This window comes from Arachis hypogaea, chromosome 19, assembly GCF_003086295.3.
Source record: "Arachis hypogaea cultivar Tifrunner chromosome 19, arahy.Tifrunner.gnm2.J5K5, whole genome shotgun sequence".
Taxonomy (NCBI): Eukaryota; Viridiplantae; Streptophyta; class Magnoliopsida; order Fabales; family Fabaceae; genus Arachis; species Arachis hypogaea.
The window spans coordinates 20,414,971-20,425,808 of NC_092054.1; the positions used below are offsets into that span (position 1 = coordinate 20,414,971).

The following is a 10,838-nucleotide window of genomic DNA, read 5'->3' on the forward strand; positions in this document are numbered from 1 at the left end:
TCTGAATGAGGTACAAGAACGGGCGGAAAAGTACATCAATATGGAGGAGAACTCCCGATTAGGAGAAACCTCAAAGACCGGATTCTCCTACCCACCTCGGGACAAGGATAAAGAGTCCAAGAAAAAAGAAGACCAACCTACTGAGAAACCCAAAAAGTACCACAACTACACCCCCTTCGGGTGTCCCTTGTGGATGTTTACCGAGAGATATGCAACACTGAGAAGATCCCACCCCCTCCCCTGATTAAACACAAGAGAGGAGAAAGTCAGACAGAGTATTGTGAATACCACCGAATCTACGAGCATCCTACCAACAAGTGCTACGACCTGAAGAATGTCATAGAAAAATTGGCACGAGAAGGGTGACTAGATCGGTTCTTAGCCAATAGAGATGATGAACCAAAAAAGAGAATAAGGGACGAAGAGGGCGAACGAGCTGAACATCCCCCTCACACTCCGGAGAGACACATTCACATGATAAATGGAGGATTCGCAGGAAGAGAGATCTCTAAGTCATCCTGCAAAAGACACCTTAAAGAGGTGCACCATGTCAGAGAAGGGGATAGGTCACCCGACCTCCCCACTATTACCTTCACTCAAGAAGACGCCGCAGGCATCATCCCGGGGCATGATGACCCCGTGGTCGTTACCATCATACTTGCCAATGCCAATCTCCACCAAACATTGGTAGACCAAGGAAGCTCTGCGGATATCCTGTTCAAATCCGCTTTCGACAAGCTTGGCCTACAAGAAAAAGAGCTCAGAGCATATCCTAATAGCCTATTCAGGCTCGGAGACACCCCAATCCAACCAATTGGGTACATCCCGCTGCACACAACCTTCGGAATAGAAATACGGTCTAGAACGCTAAGTATAGACTATATCGTAGTCGACGTGAGCTCTGCGTACAACGCCCTCATAGGTCAGACAACGCTAAATTAGCTCACGGCGGTAGTCTCCACTCCACACCTATGTATGACGTCACAACTCCAGAGGGGATCGCCACCATAAAAGGAGACCAAAGAACCGCGCGACGCTATTACAATGAAAGTCAGAGCCTTAAAGGCGACCCCAGAGGAAAAGAAACCAACACTATTGAACTCGGGGGAACCCGACCTCGCAAAGAACTTCGTTCCCAACCAGAAGGCAAGACCGAAGAAGTTCAGATCGGAGGTACTTAAGAAAAAACAACAAAAATAGGGGAGAATCTAAAAGGAGACTTGAAAGAGCTGCTTGTAAAGTTCCTAAAGGACAATTCTGATCTATTCGCTTGGAAGGCCGCAGACATGCCCGGTATAGATCCCGGACTAATGTGCCACAAAATAGCAGTATACCCAAGATATCGGCCAGTACAACAGAAGCACCGAAAGCTCGGCCCAGAGAGATCACAAGCCGTGGAAGAACAGGTACAGGCCTTACTAGAGGCGGGGTTCATAAGGGAGGTCAAGTACCCATTATGGTTGGCCAATGTCGTACTGGTCGAAAAGTCAAATGAAAAGTGGCAGATGTGCACTGATTACACCGACCTCAACAAAGCCTGCCCAAAGGACCCCTACCCACTCTCAAATATAGACACTCTAGTCGACGCCTCATCAGGATACTAGTGCCTTTCCTTCATGGACGCTTACTCAGGGTACAACCAAATCCCGATGTATTAATCCGACCAAGAGAAAACCTCGTTCCTAACCCCAAGGGCAAACTACTGCTATGCAGTCATGCCATTCGGACTTAAAAACACAGGGGCTACATACCAGAGGTTGATGAACAAAGTTTTTGCTAACCACATCGGAAAGCTGATGGAGGTCTACGTGGACGACATGTTGGTAAATACACAAAGAGAAGAAGCGCTACTGCCCGACCTAGCCGAAGTGTTCGACACTATAAAAAAGCACGGGATGAGACTAAATCCCGCAAAGTGCACTTTCGCGGTAGAAGCTGGCAAATTCTTGGGCTTCATACTCACCCAGAGAGGAATTGAAGCAAACCCAGATAAATGCCAGGCCATACTTAACATGAAAAGCTTGACCCGTGTCAAAGAGGTACAACAACTAAATGGAAGATTAGCAGCCCTGTCTAGATTCCTAGCTGGGTCGGCCTTGAAATCTCTCCCTTTCTACGCAACATTAAGGAAATAAAAGAGGTTTGAATGGACCCCAGAATGTGAGCAAGCTTTCCAGGACTTCAAGACATTCCTAGGGCAGCCACCCATCCTAACTCGACTTCGGCAAGGAGAAGAACTGATCCTATACCTCGCTATGGAAAGTCGGGCGATAGCCTCAGCACTAGTCCGAGAAGACGAGAACGGCCAACAATCCATTTACTTCATCAGCAAGGATCTACAAGGGGTTGAACTAAACTACCAAAAGATAGAGAAGTTTGCCTACGCCCTTATACTTACCTCCCGACGACTCCGACCATACTTTCAGGCTCACACAATCAGAATACGGACCAACCAACCCATAAAAGGTATCTTACAGAAAACTGACTTAGCTGGAAGAATCCTACAGTAGGCAGTTGAGTTGTCCGAATTTGACCTTAAGTATGAAGCTCGTACTGCCATCAAGTCTCAATACTTGGCCGACTTCGTCACAGAATACACCGACACCCCAGGCACCCCCACTAATTAAATAGACGGCTCATCAAACAAAGCCGGGAGTGGAGCAGGGGTCATCCTAAGGTTCGGGTTTCCTGCTTCAAATAACCAAGCCGAATACGAAGCGCTACTGGCTGGTTTGAAGCTGGATAGGGAAGTTGGAGCTCAAAAGCTCACCATATTCAGCGACTCACAAGTGGTCACCTCGCAAATAGAAGGGAGCTATCAGGCTAAGGATCCCACCATGAAGAAATACCTGGACAAGACCAGAGAACAGCTCGAAAAATTTATGGGATGTGAGATTCAACATATACCTCGGGAACAAAACACCCGAGCTGATGCACTTTTGAAACTAGCCAGCACCAAACCAGAGGGCAATAATAGAAGTCTCATCCAAGAAACACTACAAAATCCATCAACCGCGGAAGAAGAAAAGGTCCTAGCTATATTAGGCTGGGACTAAGGATGGATGACTCCCATAATCAACTACCTTGAGTCCAAAATACTCCTAGCAGATAAAAAAGAGGCAAAAAGGCTAGTACGAGAAGCACAGTACTAACCATAGTGCACGACGTCCTATATCGGAGAGGAATCTCTACACCCCTCCTAAAGTGCGTCCCGACCTCCGCTACAAAGGAAGTCTTAGAGGAAGTTCACAGTGGCATGTGCGGTAACCACCTTGAGGCACGAGCTCTTTCTAAAAAGGTACTCCGAGCTAGTTTTTACTGGCCGACCTTGCAAAAGGAAGCAACAGAGTTCATCAAAACATGCTCACCATGCCAGAAACACGCTAACTTCCATATCGCACCCCCGAAGAGCTTATCTGCGTCATTTCACCCTGGCCATTCGCAAAGTGGGGGCTCGACCTCCTCGGACCATTCCCCCAGAGATCGGGGCAAGTCAAGTTCCTTATCGTAGGGATGACTACTTCACAAAGTGAATTGAGGCAGAGCCATTTGACTCCACCACCGCCCAAGGAAGTCGGAAGTTACTATATCGAAACATTGTCACAAGGTTTGGGGTCCCATGCTCCATCACCACAGACAATGGCACTCAATTCACCGACACGGGCTTCAGGAACTTGGTAGCTGATTTAAAAATAAAGCACCAGTTCACCTCCATGGAATACCCACAAGCCAACGGACAGGCGGAAGCCGCCAACAAAGTCATATTAGCCGGGTTAAAACGGAGACTACAGGACACAAAAGGAGCCTGGGCTGAAGAGCTCCCGCAAGTCTTGTGGGCATATCGGACGACCCCACATTCCACCACTGGGGAATCACCCTTCCGACTTGCTTACAGAATGGAGGCAATGATTCCCGTAGAGGTAGAGGAAATATCTCCTAGGGTGATCTTCTAAAATGAGGATACCAACTCCCAAGCACAAAGGGAAGAGCTCGACTTACTCCCAGAAGTCCGAGAAGGAGCTCGGATTAATGAGGAAGCGCTAAAGCGTCGAATGGCTTTAAGATATAATCGAAAGGTAATCCAGCGAAGCTTTGCCATCAACGATCTTGTCTTAATCCGAAATGATGTCGGAGCAGGTCGGTCAGGTGAAGGGAAGCTAACAACCAACTGGAAAGGGCCATACCGAGTTACAGAAGTACTAGTAAAGGGTTAGTATAGGGTGGCTATTCCGAGGGTTATATGAAAGTGTAGGTCGATCTCGGACGAGATCTTTTGTACTGGTCGGAGATGATGTGTCCGGCTTGTTGGACTGTCTATGCTTCTGATCCTTTGTCACCGGAGGGTGGGGGTACCTGCAAGGGACTCCGATGCTTAAGTTAGCAAGGGTATTAAGCAGGTTTTTAGTAGAATCAGAGTATGAGTTATACCTGGGTGCTCCAGTGTATTTATAATGATGGGGAGTGATCTTTCTGGAGATAAGATAGTTATCTTATCTTATCTTATCTTTGAGTGAAGTCATCTTATCTTCAAGGGAACCGCCCTTATCTCTATAGGCTTGGGCTGCCTTTGGATTTGGGTCGTGTTCCTCTGTTTGGGCCCTTTTTGGGCTTTTCCTGGTGATTTGGCCAAGCTCTTTGAGAAGAGATCGGACTGTTCTGACCTGAAGAGGTCGGTTGGCTTGTCTTCGATCATCCCGAGTCGGACATCTCGACCCAGGCTATGAACAGTGCCCCTACTCGAGCGTGGTCTTCCTTTTTTGAGGACTTCAGTCCTTCTCTGGGGAAGCTGAACTCGAGCATTTGTCGACTTCTTTTGTGTAGAGACCCTCTTCTGAATATGGAGTGTTTCTTCCTTTTCTTTAATTTTTGAAAACAGGTGTTCCCTGTCTTGGGAACGTTCAAGGGTTTTTAATGCCCCATTAATTAATCGTTCCGTTTCTTTATCTCCCGCTTTCTTTGTTTTATTTTTTGAATTGAATCAAGACTTTCTCTTTTTCTGTTTTCTCTTCACCGTTGCTCGCTGTAACATCCCCCTTTTCTTTCTTATTCTTCTGTTTCGTTTGTACTTCCTTGTTCCTTTGGGATTTTCGTTCGCGCATCTTCACGCTTCTTTCTGTAACGCCATTGGTGGTTGTTGGTGCTTTCTTTGCTCGAAAGGTGATTCCGGATTCCGCCTCCCCGTCTTCAATTTCTTTGGAGCTTTCTCCTTTTTTCAGGTTGGTTCTTCTTTCTGTTGTTCTTATTTCTTGGTAAAGTTTTGATTTTGCTTGAGTGTATGTTGGAAAGCTTGAACCTTTTCGTATTTCTTGTGCTCGTTTGTCACTGTGATGCATTTTTTCTGGCTTTCTTTCGACCTTATGTATACTCTTGGCATTTCTCCTAATGGTTGAAGCTTTTTAGGGCTTTGCATGTTTGTTGTCTGTTTCTGTATTATTTGATTTTGTAGCTTTTTGGGATAATGGCTTATTTGATTTTGAAGGACGGTTGGGTCTTTGATGATTTCCGCTTGACATGTTTTGTTGCTTGGTAGTTCCTTTTGCTGATAGACTGAAACTGTAGTTTGAGAGGTGGCTATGGATGACTTATTTGGTTTGTAATTTTTTTCTCGGAGTGTTGATTAAAAGAAGGTTTTTCTTGTTGGGATAACTTTTATTTTCTTCTCGTGTTGTTGCTTGTCTGGAAGGGGATTTCTCTGAGGGTTTTTGGGTGTATCTTTATAGACTTCTTTCTGAGTCTTCCTTACTCTGTCCCTGCCTCCAAAGGATACCCCTGGACCTTGATGTGTGTCTTGAGGTTTTCCTTTTACTGTTTTGTATTGCTCTGAGTCATGTTTGTCCGAGTTATTTTTGGTTAGTAATCTATTTTCTTTTCTTGTTTGTAGGACTAGTTGGCCATGTCTTCTCACAAAAATATTGTTGAGACGTCTTCTAAGGTTCCTGAGGGGATGTCCGACTGGTTGGACTCCCTTGTGTTGATGTGTATTTCCGTGGTAAATGCTGAGTTTTGTGTGGAGCTTAGGAAACATCACCGGCTCTGTAAGGATAGGGATCAGGAAAAGAACTATGAATTGGTAGCGCCTGATTCTGATGAGAGAGTTTGCTTTCCTGCTCTGACCCGGGGGGAGCGTCCCTTCTTTTATGCTTATGACTATTTTTTCAGCCAGTTGAATATTACTTTTCCTTTCACTTCCTTTGAGACCGACTTGTTGTGGTCGTGTAATGTAGCTCCATCCCAACTCCATCCGAACTCCTGGGATTTTATCAAGATTTTTCAGTTGCTTTGCCAAGAGCTGGACGTCACACCTTCTCAGACTCTCTTTCTTTATCTTTTTGTTTTGACTAAGCCCGGGATTTCCTCGAAAAAGAAAGTCTCTTGGATTTCCTTTCAATCTGCCCAGAGACACACAGTGTTTGCTATGTATGACGAGTCCTTTAGGGACTTTAAGAATTACTTTTTTAAGGTCCGAGCTGTTGAGGGAGCTCGACCGTTTTTCTTAGAAGCAAATAGTGAACCTGCCTTCCCCTTGTGTTGGCAAAAGAATGTGGTAGTGTCTCGGTACTCGTGGGAGATGCTTGACAAGGTCGAGCAGGCTTTTGTAAATGTCTTGGAGGATATTTGGGGGGAACCTCCCCATCTTGATATCAAGAAGTTTTTAGGGGATCCATCCCTTGTCCGAACTGCGCTGGGTATTGATCAATATATTTTGCTCTATTTTTACTTTGCTTCCTTCTTTTTCCAGTTTGTAATCTGCTTCTATGGTTGATTTTGTTTTTCAGAGATGGCCAAGAACAATGACTCTATGAAAGCCTTTAAAAAGGCAAGGAAGGCTACTGCGGCCTAAAACATCTCGGCCAGAGTGGCTGGAGAAGGGTTTTCTCATGTTCCTCCCAAACAAACGGTGCCGAGCTCTCCTGGACCGAGGAGGATGATTCCTACCCCTCGGGTCCATGTGCTTGATCCTCCCCAGGCTTCTACTGCTGTTTCTTCTCCTACGGCCGTTCCTCCTTCAAAAAGACCTCGGACTATTGAGCCCTTCAATCTAGATGCTCCTGATTTTGACGTTGTTGGGTTTGTCGACCAGCAGATTGGTCCCTATGGTGTCATTCCTACTGACGATGTTTCTCTTCTTCGTCATTTGGATTTTATAACTCAGAGTAGCATCAAGATGGCACATATGGGGGCAGCTCTGTACCGAACCACCCAAGATCTTCCTATCCATGCGACGAAGGCCTTTATGGAGGAGGCCAAATCAGAGTTTGACCGGATTAAGGGTTTTAAGGAGGAGCTTGAGGTGAAAGTGACAAGGTTGAAGAAAGACTTGGAGGATGAAAAGACTAGAGCTATTGCTTTGGCGGCCTCTGCAAAGTTGGCTGAGGATACGGTGTTGAAGCATAAGGAGAGCTATGTCACTACTTATAAGGAGATGATGGATCTCAGGGAGAGTTTGGAATTTGTCCGAGCTGATTATGCCGAACTTCAAGGTCATCTTGTAGGAGGAAGTTCGAAGGAGTAAGTTCGAGTTCTTGCGCCCGAGCTTGACGTTTTCCTCTTCAGTTTGGACAACATTGTTAAGGATGGTAAGATTCTCTCTGATGATCCTGATGATGATGATAACGTCAGCCCTCCTACTGTATCCTCTGCCAAAACTTCTGTTATTCCGCCCTCCTCCACTTCTTCTGAAGTCGGTTAGCCGGAGTCTAATCCAGATGTTCGAATTCTGAACCGGAATAATGGGATGGTAGATGCGGTGCCTCTTCAGACTCGTCCTCCTTCACCCCGGGATGCTGCCACTAGAGAATCTTTGAATCCGTTTTAGTTTTTTGTTTATGAATATCTGATGTGTATAGCCCGGTCTGTGGGCGTTGAACTCTTTTTGATTTGTCATTTTTATCTGCCAGATACTCATAGTTGCTTTTCTGTTAGCAACTTTATTTTTTGAAAAGACAAAGTATTTTCCCTAGGCTTTTAGGGTTGACTTCGGGTGGCCTCTTAGGTCTTTGTTTATTACAGCAATTTTGCTTTTGCTTGTTGATTGCTTGTCTGTACAGTTCGGACATTTTCTGGAATCTTAGGAGTGTTGGAGCCTTGTTGTCTAATCTCTTCTTTGCATTTTTCTGATATGATGCCTATAATTTGATTTTCTTGAGGTCATGGCTTTCTGGGTCCAACTTAGGTCCCTTATAGCGCCTGCCTTCTGTTGTCCGACTTCTTAAACTTGGTCATGTTTTGAGGCTATTTCTAGTAATCCCTTCTGCTTGGATCTTGGTTGATCTCTTCCTATGGATTATAGTTTTTGGTAGCCTTGCCGAGTCGACTTTGTTGTGTCGGCCTTTTTTGAGTTATTTCTAGCAATCTATTTTTGGATCTTTTGTCAGATCTCTTTTTATGGATTACGTTTATAACTTTGTGACTTTGTTGGGATGACTTCATCATGTCGGTCCCTTCTAAGTTATTTCTAGTAATCCTTTTTTGGATCTTTTGTCAAATCTCTTTTTATGGATTACTTTTATAACTTTGGTTTGTGGGAGGCCGACTTCATCATGTCGGTCCCTTCTAAGTTATTTCTAGTATTCCTCTTTTTTAGGGCTAGCCAGGCCTCTTTCTAGGGATTTACTTTTTATAACTTTGTTTGTGGTCGACTGGTTCGACTTCTTCACGTTGGTCCGTCTTTTTAAGTTATTTTTTAGCAACCCATTTTTATTAAGACCTCGTCAGGTCCTTTCCTATGGGTCACTTTTGATAACTTCTTGCATTTAATCTATTTTGTCGCTTTTCATATTTGCCGATTTTGTAGAATTTGGGTTTGATCCTTGTTTGGTCGACCTCTGATGAATTCAGTTTTCATCTTTGTTGGTCTTTATCATGATCAGATAGTGAATTTGGTTTTCACTTTGGCCGATCTGTAGCTTTATAATCGGGCGATGAAATTTTGCGTTTCAGATTAATGCGTCTTGATAAAGGATTTGTAGAAAATATGAAAATATATACATGTGGGAGTTTTACTCCTCTAAGTTAGGTATTTTATAGATCTTGGCTTGGTGCCTCGTTAAAAAACCTTTTTAAGGAAAAAGAGTGCACCTCATCCTAAGATCTTTTCTACCTCCTAACTGTAGTACCTCCTTAAGTTGCAGGCGTGCCATGACCTTGGGAGCTCTCACCCTTTGAGTTCGGATAGCTTGTAGTAGCCTCTTCCGAGTACTTCTATGACTCGGTAGGGTCCCTTCCAGTTTGCTGCCAGCTTTCCTTCTCCAGGTCGAGTTGTTCTGATATCATTTCGGATTAGGACAAGGTCGTTCTTGGCAAAACCTCGTGGCACCACCTTTTGGTTGTATCTTGAAGCCATTCGACGTTTTAACGCCTCTTCCCTGATTCGAGCTCTTTCTCGGATTTCTGGAAGTAGGTCGTGTTCTTCCCTTTGAAGTTGGGAGTTGGCCTCTTCACTGTAGTGGATCACTCTGGGTGATCCTTCTTCGACTTCCATTGGGATCATTGCCTCCATTCTGTAAGCTAATCGGAAAGGTGATTCCTTTGTGGTGGAGTGTGGGGTTGTCCGATATGCCCATAGGACTTGTGGGAGCTCTTCAGCCCAGGCTCTCTTTGCATCCTGTAATCTCCGTTTTAACCCGGCTAATATGACTTTGTTAGCGGCTTCTGCTTGTCCATTGGCCTGGGGGTGTTCTACGGACGTGAATTGGTATTTCATGTTCAGATCGGCCACCAATTTTCTGAAGCCTGCATCTATAAATTGAGTGCCATTGTCTGTGGTGATAGAGTATGGAACCCCAAACCTTGTGACAATATTTCTGTACAGGAATTTTTGACTTCTTTGAGCAGTAGCATTAACTAGAGATTCCGCCTCAATCCATTTTGTGAAATAGTCTACTCCCACAATGAGGAATTTGACTTGTCCGAATCCCTGAGGGAAAGGACCGAGAAGATCGAGCCCCCATTTTGCGAAAGGCCAGGGTGAGGTTACGTTGATAAGTTCCTCTGGTAGGGCGATGTGGAAGTTGGCATGTTTCTAACATGGTGAACATGTCTTTACGAATTCTATTGCTTCTTTTTGTAAAGTCGGCCAATAAAATTCGGCCTGGAGTACTTTTTTGGTGAGAGCTTGCACTCCGAGGTGGTTGCCACAGATGCCACTGTGTACTTCTTCTAAAACTTCCTTTGTGTTGGAAGTTGGCACACATTTTAATAGTGGTGTTGAGATCCCTTTCTTATATAGAATGTTGTTTATGACGGTGTAGTATTGTGCCTCCCGTTTTAACCTCTTTGCCTCCTTCTTATCTGTAGAGAGTGTTTCTGTTTTGAGGTAGTTGATTATGGGAGTCATACATCCTTGATCCAAACCTGTTATGGCTAAGACCTTTTCTTCCAAGATTGACGGGTTCTGTAGCATTTCCTATATGAGGCTTCTATTGTTGCCTCCTAGTTTGGTGCTGGCTAGTTTTGAGAATGCATCAGCTCGAGCATTCTGTTCCTGAGGTATGTGACGGACCTCATATTCCCCGAGTTGTCCGAGCTGTTCTCTGGTTTTGTCCAAGTACTTTTTCATGGTGGGATCCTTGGCTTGGTAGCTCCCTACTATTTGTGAGGTGACTACTTGTGAGTCGCTGAAGATGGTAAGCTTTTGAGCTCCAACCTCCTTAGCCAGCTTCAAACCAGCTAGTAGTGCTTCATATTCGGCTTGATTGTTTGAAGCAGGGAACCCAAATTTGAGGGAAAGTTCAATTTGGGTTCCCTGATCACTTTCTAGTATCACGCCTGCGCCACTTCCCGTTTTGTTTGAAGAACCGTCTACGTATAGATTCCATTCTGTAGGGATTTCCGGGGTG

At 44.8% G+C, this 10,838-nt stretch overlaps 1 protein-coding gene across 1 annotated transcript; it reads left to right on the forward strand.

Annotated features, from left to right (window-relative positions):
* The first annotated feature begins 474 nt into the window (after window positions 1-474).
* On the forward strand, window positions 475-942 carry LOC140182186 (uncharacterized). The gene has a single exon (XM_072228318.1). It carries the CDS (start codon window positions 475-477, stop codon window positions 940-942), a length of 468 nt encoding a protein of 155 aa, XP_072084419.1.
* The last annotated feature ends 9,896 nt before the right edge of the window (window positions 943-10,838 follow it).

What these genes read in the sequence shown, in the direction of transcription:
- LOC140182186 (XM_072228318.1), top strand. Translation starts at nt 475, where the DNA reads ATGATAAATGGAGGATTCGCAGGAAGAGAGATCTCTAAGTCATCCTGC.